Source organism: Bombina bombina, chromosome 1 (assembly GCF_027579735.1).
Source record: "Bombina bombina isolate aBomBom1 chromosome 1, aBomBom1.pri, whole genome shotgun sequence".
NCBI lineage: Eukaryota > Metazoa > Chordata > Amphibia > Anura > Bombinatoridae > Bombina > Bombina bombina.
The window spans coordinates 1,340,420,091-1,340,441,203 of NC_069499.1; the positions used below are offsets into that span (position 1 = coordinate 1,340,420,091).

The 21,113-nt window shown below is 39.0% G+C and overlaps 1 protein-coding gene across 6 annotated transcripts in view; it reads left to right on the forward strand.

Moving 5' to 3' along the window:
• NDRG4 (NDRG family member 4) overlaps positions 1–21,113 on the forward strand; it is a 312,038-nt gene that overhangs the window by 245,627 nt on the left and 45,298 nt on the right. For all 6 annotated transcript variants that reach the window (XM_053702558.1, XM_053702544.1, XM_053702536.1 and 3 more), the window contains one exon: positions 1,623–1,679. In XM_053702558.1, coding sequence (XP_053558533.1) covers positions 1,623–1,679 — 57 coding nt within the window. The remainder of the gene's footprint in view (positions 1–1,622; positions 1,680–21,113) is intronic.

Sequence of the window (21,113 nt, forward strand, 5' to 3'; positions counted from 1 at the left end):
TTGGTATCCCACAAGTAAAGGATGAATCCGTGGACTGGATACACCTTACAAGAGAAAACAGAATTTATGCTTACCTGATAAATTACTTTCTCTTGTGGTGTATCCAGTCCACGGCCCGCCCTGGCTATTAAGTCAGGTAGATTTTTTTGTTTAAACAACAGTCACCACTGCACCCTATGGTTTCTCCTTTTTCTTCCTAACCTTCGGTCGAATGACTGGGGGGTGCAGCTAGAGGGGGAGCTATATGGACAGCTCTGCTGTGTGCTCTCTTTGCCACTTCCTGTAGGGAAGGAGAATATCCCACAAGTAAAGGATGAATCCGTGGACTGGATACACCACAAGAGAAAGTAATTTATCAGGTAAGCATAAATTCTGTATTTTATATTCTAATTCTTAGAGCTGTAAATTCCCATTGCAGAATGTCAAGGCTAATCCTGCTACATATATTTACCAAACTGGCTTTAACGGATAACAATGGCCAAACAATGCCATAATAATATCCCTAGCTAGCCATGTTGTTTGCACACTCAAGCCTTGGGTTGGCTCCTTCAAATGAGGCAAGTGGGGAGTTTGGCTATTGGAAAACAATTGCAGCAAACAAGATGTTAATTTTGCTCATAATAAATTTAACTCTTTGAGTGCTAAGCACTTTCTCACCTGGGTGCTAATATTTTCTAAGGTTTATTTAATTTTTGAAAAAAAATGTTTTTACTTTTTTTTTTGTTTTTACAGACCCCCAAGACTTACACTGTTGGAAAGGTTAGGCGATTCCCTTTCCAACAGTGGGTCTTGGGGGTCTGTAGCTGCTTAGATGCCTGAGATACAGGCTTCTAAGCAGCATGCCCCCTCCTCCTATACTTAACATTGTTAAGTATAAATAAAGTTGCACGGTGACGTCATCACGTTATTGCGCGTGACGTCACCGTGCATCACGTGAAGCCCCAGCGATGCCTGTCACTCTACAGGCAACGATCGCTGGGGTAGGAGCTGTTAGGAGCCCCCAGATCTCCCTTATGGTGGGAGAGTGCTCATGACGGCTCTGAGCCGTCATCAGCACCAGAGTGAGAAACTCTATGACAGCTCAGAGCTGTCATTAGCACTCAAAGGGTTAATATGGTTTTAATAAAGTCTATTTTTCCAAAACACTTTCAAATGTTTTTATTAAAATGTGAACATTAGTAAGGGAACATAATGATAAATATTCTGTTCAGCTATCTATCTTTTTATTTATTTATCTATCTATATCTATCTATTATTATAGCAGATACTATGGGGCCTATTTATTAAATCGGCCGCCAGCAGGGAGGTGTCAATCAACCCGATCGTACTCGATCAGGTTGATTTCCGGCGATTCCTATCCGCCTCATCAGAGCAGGCGGACAGGGTTATGGAGCAGCGGTCTTTATACCGCTGCTTCATAACTGGTGTTTCTGACGAGTCTGAAGACTTGCCAGAAACACAGGCCTACAATCTCCATACGGAGCTTGATAAATGGGCCCCTATGTTCTTACTGTTCTCATAGTTGCAACAAAGGTAATTAGCATGTTCAATTATAATCATTAACTAACTTTAATTACTCTGACTTTTACTCTGATGCTTATTATTTTTCCTTTCTCTTTCAGTCGGAGAGATTTAGAAATGAACCGCCCTGGAACTGTCCCAAATGCCAAGACTTTAAGGTGATAATGTTATTGTTAATTAATTAATGAATTAATGATATGCTAGTTGATAAGCCTGACCAGAGGGCAGTCTATGTGTTAAAAATGTAACCCCTCAAGCTACAAAAAAGAGAAGTAAAAATACAGAACAAAAACAAACAAAACTATCCAAAATAATAAAATTAAACCTAAACTAATACCCCTATAAAAATAAAGAATCCCCCCAAAATAAAAACACTTCCTAATCTAATACTAAACTACCAATAGCTCTTAAAAGGGCTTTTTGTAGGGCATTGCCCTAATGAAATCAGCTCTTTTACATTAAAAATAAACAAATTCCCCTCTAACAGTTAAACCCCCCTAAACTACGGGTCATTTGTATGGGCATTGCCCTTAAAAGGGCATTCAGCTCTTTTTGAAATTGCTCAATGAACCCTAATCTAAAAAAAACAACAAAAAAAATAACACTAAAGCCCCAAATAGGTACTCACGGTTTCAGAAGTCCGGCGTAGAAGGTCTTCTTCCAGGCGGGTCCATCATCTTCATCCACAGCGAAGGCGGCGCGGAGCGGAGGTCCAGAGCGGTCTTTCCAGATGTGGCGATCCTCTGCAGTCATCTGTGGAGTCTCCTCTTCATCCGATGTCCGTTGTATACTGAATATTGAATGCAAGGTACCGCAATCAATTTGGGGTACCTTGCATTCCTATTGGCTGAATTTTTCAAAACAGTCAATAGGATTAGAGCTACTGAAATCCTATAGGCTGTTCAAATCAGCCAATAAGATTTCAGTAGCTCTCATCCTATTGGCTGATTTTGAAAATTTCAGCCAATAGGAATGCAAGGTACCCCAATAAATATGGGGTACCTTGAATTCAATCTTCAGTGTGCGGCGGATGATCTCATGAAGAGGAACCTCCACGCCTTCACTGAGCACCGCCGCCGCCGAGGAGCGCCACATCTGGGAAGACCGCTCTGGACCTCTTCTTCGTGCCGCCTTCACTCCGCGCACATCTTGGAAGACCGCTCCAGACCTCCACTCCGCACTGCCTTCGCTGTAGATGAAGATGATGGACTCCCTGAAAGAAGACCTTCTCCGCCGGACTTCTGAAACCGTGAGTACCTATTTGGGACTTTAGTGTTAGGTTTTTTTTGTTTTTTTTTAGCGGTTTTTGTTTTTTTAGATTAGGGTTTATTGGGCAATTTGCAAAAGAGCTGAATGCCCTTTTAAGGGCAGTGAAAAAGAGCTGAATGCCCTTTTAAGGGCAATGGGTAGTTTAGGTTTATTAGTGTTAGTTTTTTTTATTTTGGGGGATTTGGTGGTTAGGGGGTTTACTGTTAGGGGGGACTTTGTTTATTTTTAATGTAAAAGAGCTGATTTCTTTAGGGCAATGCCCTACAAAAAGCCCTTTTAAGGGTTATTGGTAGCTTATTCTTAGATTAGGGGGTGTTTTTATTTTTTGGGGGCTTTTTTATTTTCATAGGGATTAGGTTTATTTTTTTATTTTGGATAGTGTTGTTTATTATTTTTTGTAATGTTAGCCTTTTTTTATTTTCTGTAATTTTAGATTAATGTAATGTATTTTTTTTTTAATTTTAATTGTAATGTAGTATTTTTTTAATTTAGGGGGTGTTAGGTTAGGGGGCTTAGTCATTAAATTTGTTTTTTTGGGTTGTGGGATTTGGTGGTTTAGTAGTTAATAGGTAAATTAGGTTTAATGCGTTGCGGGGGTTGGCGGATTAGGGGTTAATAGATGTATTAGGTAGTTTGTGATGTTGTGGTTGGCGGATTTAGGGTTTAATAATTTTATTGGGTATTTTTTTTTCTTAATACTTTGTGGGGGCGGTTAGTTTATTTTTTTTCTTAATAGTTCGTACGGGTGGTTTGTTTTTTTAAAATGCTTATTGCAGGCGTTTTTTTTTTATTACTTATTGAGGAGGTTGGTGTTTTTTTTTTAAATACTTATTGTGGGCTTTTTTTGTGTGTGATTCTTTCCCCACCCTGCCATTTTTGGAATCCAGGTAAATTCTTTTGGCTGCACTCGCAGCCAACATTCTGTTGGTTGCCTCCCGCTGCCAACATTCCTTTAAGGATGCGTGCGCAACTGCCGACGGCAACGGACGCATTACAAACACGATTACAGTATAGATATGTGTTTACAAACAGGCAGAAAAACGTTTTTCCTAATTGGAACTAATTCTACCACCCCGTCAAAATACTCAAAGGTTGAATATTGTTTTTACTAAAACAGTGCAGTACTGTTATCAGAAAAGTAATATTTGTTGTTTTAAATAAATATAGACTATTACTTGCATTTTAGAGCACAGAAAAAACACAGGCAGAGAAGATTGTGACTTACAGGCAGGGAAAATTGTGATTTTTGATAAATTTATTTTTAAAAATTTGCATTAAAAAGTTTGGATTTCAGAGGGGGCGGAGCCTGGCCGTGCGGGTGAATGGCCGCTGTTGTGTGAAGCTCCGGCACCAGAGTTGCTCCTAATAGCCCATAACAGAGGGTATTAATTAAAAATTTTGGATCCTCAATACAGGCAAGAGGCGCTAATCTCATACACATCCCCCAGACACCGGACAATGTGAGAGTCAGAACGGGAACCGCAACGGAGCTACCGCAGGATCACGGCTGGGACATATGGCCTCGGGGACCATACAGGGGGTAAGACCCGACTCTATAACATAACAGCCTACAAAAGAGACTGAAGCGTTATTAGGAGGCACATTACCTTCGCTAAGACAGACGCTCCCTTAACCGGCATTAACCCCTAACAGAGGAGAGATGTAAATTTTATATGACGCCATTAAGGCCTAGGCCGCAGGTGAACCAGGACACATATAAGAAAGGACAAACTTGAAACCAGGCTGACGGCTATGGCGTGCGAGCACATACCCAGAGTCACCTACTCTACATCTTATTAAAATGCTGAAACATCCATGCTAAAGACAAGGAAATAAAGCACAAACATGGAGTAAAGAAAATAAAGGGAATACTTTTTATTGCTATAACGGCCTGGCGGGAAGATCATTAGATTGGAGTGATTTCAGCTAACTAACAGGGGGTGGAGATAATAGACACTAAAAGTACAAAGATCTATAACAAAACACGTTGCATTTATAGCCCTTTTCTTATATACTCTACCCTGGCCTAATAATATTCCAGAGATGACCTCCAAAGCTAAAAACAAGGGAGACAAGGCACCTAAAAGTCAAAACCATCTACCTGCTTCAGTGAGCACTTTTTTTCAGAGCGCTGCAAACACTCAATCCGAAGCAGAAACACTATCCCAAGGCTCAGTGAGTTTGGATGCCCCAAATGCTCCATCCATGGCTATTTCTGAAGCCTGCGCTTCTCAGATAAAAGCTGATATAGCTAATTTACCCACTAAGGCGGATTTTGATGCCCTCAAAGCCCTCATAACCACTGACATAGCAAACATGAAAAGAAATTTAAACGAGATGGGGCAGAGGATTGGATGTGTAGAAGAGACACAAGAGACCATGAACACTTTATTTGATGAAGTAACAACACAGACCAATGTACATCAAGCCCAGATGGAATCTTTACAAGACAAGATTGAGGATTTAGATAACAGAGGGCGACGTAATAATCTGAGGATAAGGGGTATACCAGTAGCACAACCAGACATACATAACTATCTTCAAGGTCTATTTAAATTCCTAGCCAAGGATCAGGCTATACCTGACATTGAACTGGATAGAGCACACAGAGCTCTAAGACCTCCACCCCCTCCAAACGCACCGCCAAGGGACATAATCATACGGTTCCTACGCTATACAGAGAAAGAAAAAATCTGGCAGGCTGCACGCTCTACTCCCACCATACAATATGTTGACCACAACATTCAGATCTACCTAGATCTCAGCCCCGCCACAATACAAAGAAGAAAAGAGGTCAGGTTTATAACTAAAGTATTACAGGAACACCGAATAAAATATAGATGGGGCTTCCCTTTTAGCCTGATTGTGTCACACGAAGGGCGCACAGTCACCTACAAAACGGAACAAGAGCTACCCACCTTGACAGAAGAATTGAACCTGACTTTTCGTCAACCACATCCATCTGATGTGAGAATGGAGGACAGAAGAAATATCAAACAAAGTCAAAATATACAGGACTCCATTCAGAAATAGACAAAAGTTTCGTCCAAAAGAAAGAAGACGAAAGAGTCGGGTGGTGAAGTCGGGCCCGAAATAGAAGCAGAGACCTGACTTAACATCAGACAGATATGGTTCCAGCACTGGGTGAGATCTTTCCTGTTTACTCTGTTTATTAATATGAGATAGGAACTTTTGCTATTCAGTAAGATAAAGTTATATGTAATAAAAATAGAATCATATATGCCATTTTTCAAATTTTGCTCCAGATGGACTCAGACTTTCTAAAAACCGTTGGAGCACAAACGTGAACTATGTACGGGACTTTTGTTTGCAGGGATCCTAGTACGAAGTTTACCTAGTGCTAAAGCCCACACTGTTATATTGTTAAGTTATTTACAACTGTACTATTGCACTAATCCCTCAAGAAAGTAAAAAATTGTGATAATATACTAACAAGGGAGCAACTCTGGACACACTCCCTAACGTTGTTTATGCTCAGAAGGATAGTTCCTTCCAAAGAGCAATGTTATTTGTTATTGTTTTTGTTTATTGTTTTTCTTTTATGTTTATGTAATTGTTTATGTTTTAGTTTAATTCAAATGACTATTTTAGACTTGACATGTCGACTTGCTTGAGATGCAAACACATAGGCACTGATTTTAGGACCAAAGATAGACTCGGCCCAGAAGCCACACAGTATTTTATTATGGCACCATGGCACAGAAACGACTCACCCAACACTGAGGCAACTCAACTTAGTTCATCTAAAACAATAATCCTAGTCTGGGAGGGAGAGGTAGCTAGTATTTGAGATGGCAAACGCAACGAATAACATTCATTTTCTCACAGCTAATGCCAAGGGACTTAACAGCCAATACAAGAGGAATCTAGCATTAAGGGATCTTAAACAGAAGAAAGGTGAAGTGATCTATATACAGGAGACACATTTTCTCAAGGGGAGAGAACCTAAAACTTTTGCGTTTAAATTTGGGAACTCGTACTACGCATCAAATTCCATTAAAACAAACGGAGTAGGTATCCTCATAAAGAGAGGTATCCCTTTTACCCTAATTAAAAAACATGCAGATAGATGAGGGCGGTACCTAATTCTAGTTGGCAAATTATATAACTCAATGGTCACCCTGGTGAATGTTTATGCCCCTAATATAAAGCAAGATATATTCTTTAAAAGACTCTCTAACTTACTCTTAGAGGTAGCCAGGGGAGCAGTGATAATGGGAGGGGACTTTAACCTAACCTTGAACCCTACTTTAGATAACTCCAATCACTCTTCCTCCACACCTCACCGAGTGATCAATATGGTTAAGTCACATTTGAGAGACCTTGCCCTACACGATGCTTGGAGAGTGACATACCCCGACAGGATAGAATATACCTTCTATTCTAACCCCCACCATAGACACTCACGTATTGATTACTTCATGGTAGATGTCACAAATCTATCCAGGGTAACACGACTAAAGATTCTTCCGAACTCATGGTCTGACCATTCAATAGTCAGTTGTGAACTAAATTGGCCACACTTCCCTTGCAAACAATATACGTGGAGACTGGATGAGAGCCTACTAGAGGACCCGGTTTATTTCCAGAAATTAGAAAAAGTAATGGGAGAATATTTTGACATCAACACGAACACAAATCCCACACTGGATATTAGATCCATATGGGAAGCACATAAATCCGTGTTAAGGGGAGAAATAATCAGTATACAGTCATACCAGGCCAAACAAGCCAGCAGAACACTAAATGATGCACTACATTTATTAGAGACACTGGAGAAACAAAGGGAAGTGAATTCTACAGACCCTGTAATCCAACAGAAAATAGTCGACTGTAGGTCATCGATTAACTCAATGTTGGGAAAAGAATGTAAAATTAGTGCATTTAAATTGAGACAGAAGTACTATGAGGGAGACAACAAATGCGGTCCAATCTTAGCAAGGAAATTAAAACGCAAAATAAATAGGAACTACATTCTCACTCTTCGTAATAGACAAAATAAGGAAGTACACACCTCAGACCAAATAGCAGAATCCTTTAGGGCGTATTACGAACAATTGTACAATTTGAAGGGTGAAATAGAAAACCCCACGGACCAAAATAGGTATATTCAGGAATACTTGAGTAATGTAACTTTGCCCCAACTAACAATAGATCAAAACAACACCCTGAAAGCCCCGATAACTTTTAAGGAGATAAAAGACGTAATAGCCCAATTACCAGCAAACAAAGCACCAGGGCCGGATGGCTTCTCCAACGGCTATTTCAAAAAATTCAGAAACACATTGATCCCCCATATGTTGACACTATTTAATGACATAACCGAGAAGTCACCCTTTTCGACACATAACCTAGAGGCATACATAACAGTGCTCCCAAAACCAGGTAAACCCCCAGATAGACCTGAGAATTTCCGACCAATTTCGTTGTTGAACTCCGACCTAAAAATCTACTCAAAAATTCTTGCAAATAGACCAGGAATGATTTTACCATCCCTTATCTGTGGTGATCAAGTGGGCTTTATTCAAGCACGCGAAGCAAAAGATAATACAGTCAGGGCTATACATCTCATTAACTACTTGCAAGACAAGAAAATACAAACGGCAGTGATCTCCACTGACGCGGAGAAAGCTTTCGACCGCGTCAGTTGGCTTTTTTTACGCAGGGTTCTAGGAAAATTTGGGATGTGTGAAGCATTTATTTAAAAAATCATGGCTCTATACACACTTCCCACAGCCAAGGTCAGAGTGAATGGGATCTTCTCCGGGGTCTTTAATATCTCAAATGGGACTAGACAGGGGTGCCCAATGTCACCCTTGTTGTTCGCATGCGTAATAGAGGCCCTAGCGACTAAAATAAGATCAAACGTTAGGATAAAAGGTCTCCACATAGCAGAGACAGAGCATAAGGCCCTGTTGTATGCAGACGATATCTTGTTTTTTTTAACATCTCCCTTAGAATCGGTTCCCCAATTACTAGAAGAATTTGACAAATTTCATGTGGCATCTAATTTCCTAATTAATAAAAACAAATCAGAACTACTCCCATTACAATGTGATAAGGCCTTATTAGAACAAACACAAGATATTTGCACGTTTCGTATACAAAAAAACAGTCTAAAATATTTAGGGATCATGCTAGCACCATCCATTCAGGAGATGTTTGCGCTTAATTATAAAACTCTACAGAAGTCATTGATAGCTGACATGTCATTGTGGCGTTCCCAACATATTACATGGTTGGGCAGAATCAATACTATAAAAATGAATGTCCTACCCCGTATTCTATACTTATTACAGACACTACCTATTCCCTTACCCCTAAACTTTTTGACTAAAATGCAGAACGCCATGTTCGACTTTATTTGGGATAAAAAAAAAGCAAGGATAAACAGAAAATTAATGTGCGTTCGTATTAAAGACGGGGGGCTGGGGGTTCCCAATCTTAAAAAATACAGACAAGCAGTATTCCTACAAAGAGTAGTAGACTGGTCCACAAATTACGAATATAAGGCTTGGGTAAGACTAGAGCACGACCTTACAGAGCAAAGACATCTAGGTACACTGTGCTGGCAGAGACGCACAACATTGTCAAATAAAATTAGTCAAAACGCACCTATCCTAGAAACTATTAAAGTATGGGACAGGATACTAGTAGAATACCCACACATATCATCCAGGGCCTCCCCACTAACTCCTCTTTTAGACAATATAGATTTTGCGCCAGGATTAGGATTAATAAAGTCGCATAACAGGTCACAAAAAACGAGAACCATCATGATGTTACATTTAGGGAACGAACAACATTTGAGAACAAGTGAAGAACTGATCGAGGAGGGGCTCCCCATATTTCGTAATTGGTATTTCCTAAGACAGTGTCATTCATACCTATATAAACATAAAGAGAGGAACAACTTCCTACGCTCCTTAACCCCTTTTGAGGTATTGTGTAACTCAACCTCTCCCATTAAAAGAACCCTTTCCCTCACATACTCCATATTACAAGCCTCATGCAGTATTCCTCATTACATTGATAGCTGGGAGAAAGAACTAGAAATAGAATTGACGCACAAAGACAGACAGCAAATTATTTCAGCAGTAACTAAGGTATCCGCCTCCAGCAAACTAATTGAACTGAACCTCAAAATAATCCAGAGGTGGTATTTTACGCCTGTTAGAATTAGCAAGTTATTTCCTTCATGTAGTGAGCTCTGTTGGAGATGCGGGGAACACCCAGGGACAATGTCACATATTTGGTGGACATGTCCTCCAATTGCAAAATTATGGGAAGAAATAGCAAAAGAGATGTCAGGGATGGTGGGAATCGCTTTGCCTCCGGATCCACGTATCTGGTTATTCAATGTTATCCCAAGTAAGACCCCAAGGGATAAGAGGAATCTAATTTTTATAGGTAGCAATTGCATAAAACAATGGGTGGCCAAGAACTGGAAGAGCAGAAACATACCTAGTATAGCACAGTGGCTACACACATTTAAACAAATTTTAGACCTTGAAGAATACACATATTTAGTTAATAAGAGATTAGATACTTACACCCAAATGAAGGTACTGTGGGAAGACCACGTAAAAACCAAAGACTATACACCCGTTCAATTAAGGGTGCCTTAGTGGTTAAAAACAACATTTTACTCTAGGGAGTCACGCATTCAGTTGTTAAACCAATAGGGTCTATATTATTACATATCCAAGTATTGCAATCATGTCATTTGAAATTAATGTTTTAGTTTGTATAATTTGTATAAGTTATATTAGTTTTCATGTTTAGATATATTCATGTTAATAGCAGTACACTAAGAGCACGTAAGATGTATTATGGAAAAGGCATGTACTTGTATTTCTTGGCATTGAACAAAATGTATTATACCCTTTTCTTTTTCAATAAAACTGCTTTTATTAAAAAAAAAAAAAAAAAAAAAAAGTTTGGATTTCAGAATAAGTTTGGATTTGTATTTTGGAATTCCGGATTTGGGGATTTGTACCTGGAATTCTGCTTGCAACAGAGCATAGGGATTTCCACTGCTAATTCCCAATACTTTGTTGCTATATTCTCCCAGCAAATTCTCAGCAAATCACCTTTCCAGTAGCAATACATATCCTTGTCTAGCATATTTGGATCTGAATAATTACACTAAGTCAGACCACTGCCTAACTAACCACTCAACATCATAAATAATGGCCCCTATTTACAGCTATAAGAATCTGCCATTTGATTGCCTGCCAATCGGACCAGTTAAGATGTTCAAATATATATATTGGGAAAATGTATTAAACACTCAAAATAATACAGGCATTTAACAGGTGGGGTTTTCACAGAGATTTTTCCAAACTACATTAGAAATTATTACCAAGTCATTCCTTACATTTCCCCACTTCCTTACTCTCCTCCCTTTCCCACCAGGCTTCTTCACCCTCTGGGGCCGATTTATCATGTCCGCCCACCATTTGGTAAATCAGCCCCTCTGTCTCTTTCCTTGTGTGTGTATATATCACAAATGTGTGTCCATGTATTCCCATATAAAATAAAGACATACACTATCTGTGTGACTAATGCTTTGGAAGACAATAGTTTGCTGATGAGCTCCACTTTCACAATATTATATTCAAGTAATTTTGAGTCATTCTTAGTAAGGACAGATATTAACAGTGAATTGAATTAAACTCTTATCCTATCTCATTATATATTTATAAATTCACACAGTGTGATCTCAGCTAGATTACTATGTGAGAACACAAAAGCTTGCGTTAACTGCAAAAATGTATCTCGTGCTTGAAGGTGAGAAAGTATGTTTGTAACTGTCCTATTCCACACGTCAGTTGCTGCTTTGTTTCACCACCTTGTGATGCGTCAAAAAAATTAAATAATAAAATCATTACTTTATTGGAGATATAGCTACACAAATAGATAAAACATTCTGGGCCAGATTACAAGTGGAGTGGTATTTAACGCTCCCGCACTAACTCCGCTAGAAGTAAGCTTTTTGCACGCATCGGGTAGCACTCGTATTACAATTTGAAAGTAAAAAGTTTTCGTTCGTGCACTAACCCGATCTGCGCAAAAGCTGAAGTTAGAATATCACGAGTGTGTTAACATATTCTCCCATAGAAGTCAATAGAGCAAAAAATGTTATTAAAAAACCTACTCACGCGCAAACCCGATCGCATAGTCTCAATATGAAAATATGAATATTTCACATTCCAATGTTCTTCACATAGCAGAATATGTTCTATTTTTTCATAAATACATATTCATATATCTGATGGATATAAATCCAGCCCAGAAATAACAGGCAATTCTCCTCAGAACATGGGAAATGGCAACCCCAGACGATCGCTTCGGCCTCCTTTGGGCCTCGTCAGTGAGGTGGAGCAAATACCTCTAAGCACATTGGGCAAGAAGCTACTCCCAGGTGGTAACCAGGCCATAGAACAAGCCACTGAGCTGTTGTTCGTTCCTGGCAGACAGCTTCTCTTCTCTTTCTGTTTGTATTTGTATTATGACCCTTGGGAAAGGCTTCCTAAGGGTGATGGGGAAACCAGACGTGGACTCCTTGACAATTGTGCTTAGATGGATATGGCTGCACCTCAATGACAAGACCCAAAGGAGGCCGAAACGATTGTCTGAGGTTGCTGTTTCCCTTGCTCAGAGGAGAATTGTCTGGTATTTCGGGGCTGGACTGACCTTGTTAGGCGGTATTGTCTGGTATTTCGGGGCTGGACTGACCTTGTTAGGCGTTATTGTCTGGAATTTCGTGGCTGGACTGACCTTGTTAGGCGGTATTGTCTGGTATTTCGGGGCTGGACTGACCTTGTTAGGCGGTATTGTCTGGTATTTCGGGGCTGGACTGACCTTGTTAGGCGGTATTATCTGGTATTTCGGGGATGGACTGACCTTGTTAGGCGGTATTGTCTGGTATTTCGGGGCTGGACTGACCTTGTTAGGCGGTATCAGACTGATATTCTTCAGGAACGTTTTCCTCTGTGAAAAGCAAACTCCCAGGTGGTAACCAGGCCATAAAACAACCCACTGAGCTGTTTGTTTGTTCCTGGCAGACTGCTTTTCTTTCTGTTTATATAATAGTATATATGTATAGATATAACATATATAACTTAGTAACATAGTAGATGAGGTTGAAAAAAGACCGAAGTCCATCGAGTTCAACCTACAGATATATATATATAGGAATATCTCATTAAAGGGAAAGTAAACTCAATTTTTTTTTCTTTCATGATTCAGATACATAATGCAATTTTAAGCAATTTTCAATTTACTCCTATTACCAATGTTTCTTCATTCTCTTGCTATCTTTATTTGAAAAAGCAGGAATCTAAGCTTAGGAGCCTGACCATTTTTGGTTCAGCACCCTGGGTAGCTCTTGCTGATTGGTGGCTACATTTAGCCACCAATCAGCAGGCGCTACCCAGGAGCTGAATTAAAAATGGGACAGCTCTTAATCTTTAATTCCTGCTTTTTCAAATAAAGATACCAAGAGAACGAAGAACGATTGATAATAGAGTAAATTAGAACGTTTCTTAAATTTGCATACTCTACGAATCATAAAAGAAAAAAATTTGGTTTAGTTTGGTTTGCGCTATTCCGACGCGTGTTTACTTTCAACTTGTAATACCAGCGCTACATCCAAACAGCCGTGATAAACCCAGTATGACTTCTGCGTAATTGTTAGCGCACCACTCGTAATCTGGCCCTCTACAGGTACAAATTCCCAAAACTGGCATTCCAAAATCCAAACTTATTCTAAAATGTAAACCTTTTTTTTATATATATATTTTTATTAACTTTAGACATTGTACATAATCAAATTATTTCTGAGAAGTTACATTAATCAACAAGTACTAGTAATGTCCTTTAGTTGTGAACATCTTGATGAGAGATTGCATTCACAGTAGATTTGCATAATCAAAAAATACAAGATTACAAGACAATGCAATAGCACTTAGTCTGAACTTCAAATGAATAGTAGATGCATACATGTGACAGCCATCAGCCAATCACAAATGCATATACGCTTATTCTGTAAATTCTTGCACATGCTCAATAGGAGCTGGTGATTTAAAAAGTTTAAATATAAAAGGACTGTGCTCTTTTTTAATGGAAATAAATTGGAAAGTAGTTTAAAGTTGCATGCTCTATCTGAATAATGAAAGTTTAATTTTGACTTGATTGTCCCTTTAAAGGGACAGTTTACTCAAAAATGTTCTCCCCTTTAATTTTTTCCCAATGATCCACTTTACCTGCTGGAGTGTAATAAATTGTTTACAAGTATTTCCATTACCCTTATATTGGCATTTTAAATAGTTGATTTAGCCTGTGGTATCCCCACCTATTCTGAAAGTTTCTGGCCTTAAGTCCAAGCTATAGATAAGCTGTAAAAACACAGCCAGCAGAAGAAATTACACTCCTAGTGGGTATAGAAGAGATAAGGTAATAAAATGTTAATTTTCCATTGTTTGGTTTATGGACAGATATAAGATACAGAAGCATGTATATGTACATAATGTGATAAAGTAATGAGATCTGATTATACCTCAAAGCTCAATCCATTTTATTAGGCTGTGGCTTCAAACACAAAACCAGCTAATTCATATACACAAATAAGCCCTACAAAGCAAATTTCATACATTTTTACTCTGCAGTTGGTAAAAAAAAGTAATTGGAAACACATTAAGGGAAAAACAATTTTATAGTATACTGTCCCTTTAACAAGTACTGGTAATGTCCTTTGCTTGAGAACGTCGTGGTTTTAAAATGCTATAAAGTCTTGGTGTTCTCAATCTTCTTTTTCACTTCTAATTATCAACTTTTATAAGAATAAAGTTTACAGCTTAATATTTTTATATATCAAGTAAGATACCAGTCTGGGTTAAGGGGTAACTGGGAAGGGGTCCCGACTCCCAATATTGATTGAAAAAAAATTAAACTTTTTAATCAATATTTAAAAAAAAATAAATTATAAAAAATGTCTATTTTTTCACGCCTGTAAGTCACAATCTTTTGTGTTCTAAAATGCAAATAATAGTCTCAATTTATTTAAAACAACAAATATTATCTATCTTTCTGGTGCTATGTATACAAAAGTATTAAAGATTATATAAAACTACCTTAAGGTTGCATGTATAAGCTGTATTATGACATGTAAATATTGCCTAAATGACATAAGATATTGTTGTTTACACTTAGTTCCATCCAGGGCCGTCACTAGAAATTTTGGGGCCCCTGACTTAACCATTGATCAGCCCCCCCCCCCTTGACATGTGCAATTTTTGACCAAGTGACTAAAACGTATATGCACTTTATTCTTAAGTGTCTATTTAAACTTGGAAATGTTGTAAAGGTAGTAACATACACAGACACACTCATACACTGAAACACACACACATAAGGATTCACATATAGACACTCCAGCAGACACGCAAAGAAACACACTCAAACCTGACAAGTAATGAGGTACACTACAGTTTTGTAAAAAAAAAAAAAGGAGATTTAGAAAACAAAATATGGAGTTCTGATTATCTTTTTGTAAAGGAAGATGCCAACTAAATGATGACAACAGCATGCAGTGGCTGAAAGGAAGGGCCCTGAACTGCCTAAACAATAATTTAAAGGTTAAATGATGGATTGGTGACTTCCGGAAAGGTCTCATTTGTCTCAAAGTCTGTAGAAAGATGTGAATAATCAGTAGTAAGGTCAAAATGTCCTAAAAAGGAACAGACAATGGACACACACACACACACACAAACTCAAACTTGCACATACACCCAAGGAAACACCGAGAGTTACAGCCTCAGAAAACACACAGACATACACAGACACACAGAGATACCCACAGAAAACACACAATGACATACACACACAGAGAGACAACCACATAAAACACAGAAAGACATACATACACACACCCTCACTGAGATATCCACAGAAAACACAAAAAGACATCCACAGAAAAAACAGACATACATACATACATACATAAACACCCTCACAGAGACATCCACAGAAAACACAGGCATACACACCCACCCTCACAGAGGCATCCAGAGAAAATACACAAAGACAAACATACACACACCCTCACAGAGACACTCATAGAAAAAGCACAAAGACATACGCACACACCCTCACAGACATCCACAGAAAATGCACAAAGACATACACACCCACCCTCACAGAGAGACCCAAAGAAAAAAATACATACACACTCATAGAGACACAAAACAAAGCACAAAGACATAAACACAGACATCCACAGAAACACTCACAGGAGGAAACATCTATGCACCTTGCATCCCCTAAATCAACAGTGTGTGACATGCATGATAAAAAAAAAAACTGCAGAAATTAAGAGATCATTTTTTAAAGAATCATATTTGTAAATGTGCAAACAAAAATAATTCTGTGAATTCAAAATTGTACATTAATGATCTGGGTAGATGGCTAGATAAAGAAAAGTACTTTTAAAAGGTTGACATATGTTTGTTTGATTTTTCCCCATTTTCCCCAACCAAGAGCACCACTTCAAATATAGTGTACAAATGTTCCCATCTGTCAGCTGTACTTACGGATTTTGAAAATGCTGTACTCTATATGGTCTTGGTACTCATACCATTAGATCTGGTTAAATGCAGGATTTAGGCTTGTTGGTATGTATTTCAAAATTAAGTCAGCTGTAGTGTAAACTGAACAGTTTTAAGTTAACCTGTCTCATTTCAAACACTGAGCAATCTTAGTCTGAGAGTATAACATGTTATGCAGATGTAAAAATCTTAGATAAAATGCCTCCTTGCATCTGGAAAGTCCTTGCATAAAGGGGCAGTAAACTGGAATGTAATTAATTATATATATATATATATATATATATATATATATATATATATATATATATATATATATATATATATATATAAATAAAAAAAATGCATATCTGCCAAAAGGGCACCTACCATTTGTGTATTGAGGAGGAAACATTTCTGCATGGTTTTAAATATAGAATTTCTACAGCATTGTCAAATAATCATAAATACACTGCTGCTAAAAAATGTGTTTTTATGGACCCCTGACCCCACCATACAACTACTACCACACTGAAGTTACAATCCGAAATTGCACAAAGAAATAAAAAAACATTTGATAAGTAAGTCCTACCTCCTCTGAAAATGAAAGTGATCTGCCGTCTGATTCAGGCACACACTGTGCATAGTGGTTTAGTGCACACTCAGAAATCCTCTCAAATGCTAATACTTTACTCCTTGTAATAGCATTCCCCATGCTCAATTAGCACTCTGCTGTAGTACCCACTGGTGGCTGCCAAAATGTATTTATTTTTTATTTTTTTTTAGTTCTTGTCTCATGGGGCCCCCCTGGCCCATTGGGCCCCTGACAGGAGTCACCCCCTGATGGCGGCCCTTGTTCCATCCCCTCTCCAAACTGTCCTATTTTAACCCCTTAATGACCACAGCACTTTTCCATTTTCTGTCCGTTTGGCACCAAGGCTATTTTTATGGTGTTTGTGTTAAGCTGTAATTTTCCTCTTACTCATTTACTGTACCCACACATATTATATACATTTTTCTCACCATTAAATGGACTTTCTAAAGATACTTTATTTTCATCATATCTTATAATTTACTATAAAAACAAATTATAAAATATGAGGAAAAAATGGAAAAAAACATACTTTTTCTAACTTTGACCCCCAAAATCTGTTACACATCTACAACCACCAAAAAACACCCTTGCTAAATCGTTTCTAAATTTTTTCCTGAGTTTAGAAATACCCAATGTTTACGTGTTCTTTGCTTTTTCTCCAACATTGGTGTGTCCGGTCCACGGCTTCATCCTTACTTGTGGGATATTCTCTTCCCCTACAGGAAATGGCAAAGAGAGCACACAGCAAGAGCTGTCCATATAGCCCCCCCTCTGGCTCCGCCCGCCAGTCATTCTCTTTGCTGCTCTGAACAAGTAGCATCTCCACGGGGATGGTAAAGAGTATGAGGTGTTAGTTGTAGTTTTTTATTTCTTCTATCAAGAGTTTGTTATTTTAAAATAGTGCCGGTTTGTACTATTTACTCTACAACAGAAAATGAAGAAGATTTCTGTTAAAGAGGAGTATGATTTTAGCACTAGTAACTAAAATCCATTGCTGTTCCCACGCAGGGCTGTTGAAACCAGAGAACTTCAGTTGGGGGGAACAGTTTGCAGGCTTATCTGCTTCAGGTATGATCAGTCATATTTCTAACAAGACATGTTAATGCTAGAAGACTGTCAGTTTTCCCTTAAGGGATAGGTAAGCCATTTTCTTAGACTCATAACAGATTAAGGCTTATAAATGGGCTCTATACTGGTTGACACTATTGTGGGCTAAATCGATTGGTTTATATCATATTTATATGGCATTTAGAGTGTTTTTGTGTAATTAAAAACACTTTTGGGAACGTTTTATTCGCCTGGCAGTTGGTTAGACTACTATTCCAGTCAGAAAGGCCCCTTCACTCTGGTATGCAGAGGAAGGAGGCCCCATTTTCGCACCTCAATTGCGCAGTTTACTTCCAAGGCAGTGCATGCAGCTTCATGTGAGGGGTCCTGTGGCTCAAAATGGACTCAGGAAGGTTTATTTCAGTGCTGAATAACTCTCAGGGAAGGTAAAAAGCCGCAGCAAGGCTGTGGCAGTGATTGTAGTGTGTTAAGATTGTTGATTTGAACAAATAGCTCCGGTTTGCTCATTTTAAGGGTTAAAGTCTTGAAACTTGGTGTGCAATACTTTCAAGGCATCAGGACACTGGGGTGCCAATTTTGTAAAAATCGGATATTGCCTTCATAGTTTTTCAAACTTGCAGAAATAAAGGGTGCCTTTTTATTATTTAAAGGGACAGTAACGGTTTTGTTTAAAAACGTTTTTATTGCATTATTAGCCTGCCAAATTCTGTCTAACATGTCTGTACCTTCAGATAGCTTATGTTCTGTGTGTATAGAGGCCAAGGTGGTTCCCCCTTTAACTATTTGTGCAAAATGTGCCAGGGCGTCCAAACAAAGTCAGGACAGTGATGTCACATTTAATAAAATTGCCCAAGATGAAGATAGTGTGGATAGTTCCTCATCCTCTCCTTCTGTGTCAACACCAGTTTTGCCCGCGCAGGCGATACCTAGTACATCTAGCGCGCCAATGCTTGTTACTATGCAGCAATTAACTGCAGTAATGGATAATTCTATAGCAAATTTATTATCCAAACTGCCATCATTTCCTAGAAAGCGTGATTGCTCAGTTTTAAACACAGAATGTGAGCAAGTTGGCGCTGATGATAACTTATCTGTTGTACCCTCACATCAATCTGAATTGGCAGTGAGGGAGGGTCTGTCTGAAGGGGAAGTTTCTGATTCAGGAAAAGTTTCTCAGCAGGCAGAACCTGATATCGTGGCATTTAAATTTAAGTTAGAACATCTCCGCTCCCTGCTTAAGGAGGTGCTAACTACGCTCGATGATTGTGATTCTTTGGTAATTCCAGAGAAGCTGTGCAAAATGGACAAATTCTTAGAGGTCCCAGTGCACGCTGATGCCTTTCCGATACCCAAGAGGGTGGCGGACATAGTGACTAAGGAGTGGGAAAGACCAGGTATACCTTTTGTTCCACCTCCTATATTCAAGAAAATGTTCCCCATTGTCGACCCCAGAAGGGATGCATGGCAAACGGTTCCTAAGGTTGAGGGGGCAGTTTCAACGCTAGCCAAGCGCACAACTATTCCTATTGAGAACAGTTGCGCTTTCAAAGATCCTATGGATAAAAAATTGGAAGGATTGCTTAAAAAGATATTTGTCCAGCAAGGTTTCCTTCTTCAACCAATTTCGTGCATTATTCCTGTCACCACGGCAGCGTTTTTTTGGTTCGAGGAACTAGAAAATTCGCTCCAAAAGGAGAATCCATATGATGAAGTCATGGACCGAATTCACGCACTAAAGTTGGCTAATTCCTTTATTTTGGATGCCGCTTTCCAATTGGCTAAGTTAGCGGCGAAAAATTCAGGTTTTGCTATAGTGGCGCGCAGAGCGCTTTAGCTAAAATCTTGGTCGGCGGATGTGTTCCTCGATACGGGTCCAGATCCAGGGATCCCAAGGCGACATTAGTGGATGCATTAGTGGCGACTTGGTCGTTCAGTCTAGCTTATGTGTTTCCACCGTTTCCTCTCCTTCCCAGGCTTGTAGCCAGGATAAAACAGGAGAAGGCATCGGTGATTCTAATAGCTCCTGCATGGCCACGCAGGACTTGGTATGCAGACCTGGTGAATATGTCATCGGCTCCACCATGGAATCTACCTTTGAGACAGGATCTTCTAGTACAAAGTCCATTCGAACATCCAAATCTAGTCTCCCTGCAACTGACTGCTTGGAAATTGAACGCTTGATTCTATCTAAGCGTGGGTTTTCGGATTCAGTGATAGACACTCTGGTGCAAGCCAGAAAACCTGTAACTAGAAAAATTTACCATAAGATATGGCAAAAATATATCTGTTGGTGTGAATCCAAGGGATTTTCTTGGAGTAAAATTAAAATTCCTAGGATTCTTTCCTTTCTCCAAGAGGGTTTGGATAAAGGGTTGTCAGCTAGTTCCTTAAAGGGACAGATATCTGCTCTGTCTGTTTTATTACACAAACGTCTGGCAGCTGTGCCAGATGTACAGGCGTTTGTACAGGCTTTAGTTAGAATCAAGCCTGTTTACAGAACTCTGACTCCTCCTTGGAGTCTAAATTTAGTTCTTTCAGTTCTTCAGGGGGTTCCGTTTGAACCCATGCATTCCATAGATATTAAGTTACTATCTTGGAAAGTTTTGTTTTTGGTTGCTATTTCTTCTGCTAGAAGAGTTTCTGAATTATCTGCTTTGCAGTGTACTTCTCCCTATCTGGTATTCCATGCAGATAAGGTAGTTTTACGCACCAAGCCTGGTTTTCTTCCAGAGGTCGTTTCCAACAGGAATATTAACCAGGAAATTGTTGTTCCTTCTCTGTGTCCGAATCCAGTTTCGAAGAAGGAGCGTTTGTTACACAACCTAGATGTGGTCCGTGCTTTGAAATTCTATTTAGAAGCAACAAAGGATTTCAGACAAACTTCATCCTTGTTTGTCGTGTATTCTGGTAAGAGGAGAGGGCAGAAAGCTACTGCTACCTCTCTTTCTTTTTGGCTGAAAAGCACCATCCGATTGGCTTATGAGACTGCCGGACGGCAGCCTCCTGAATGAATTACAGCTCATTCTACTAGAGCTGTGGCTTCCACATGGGCC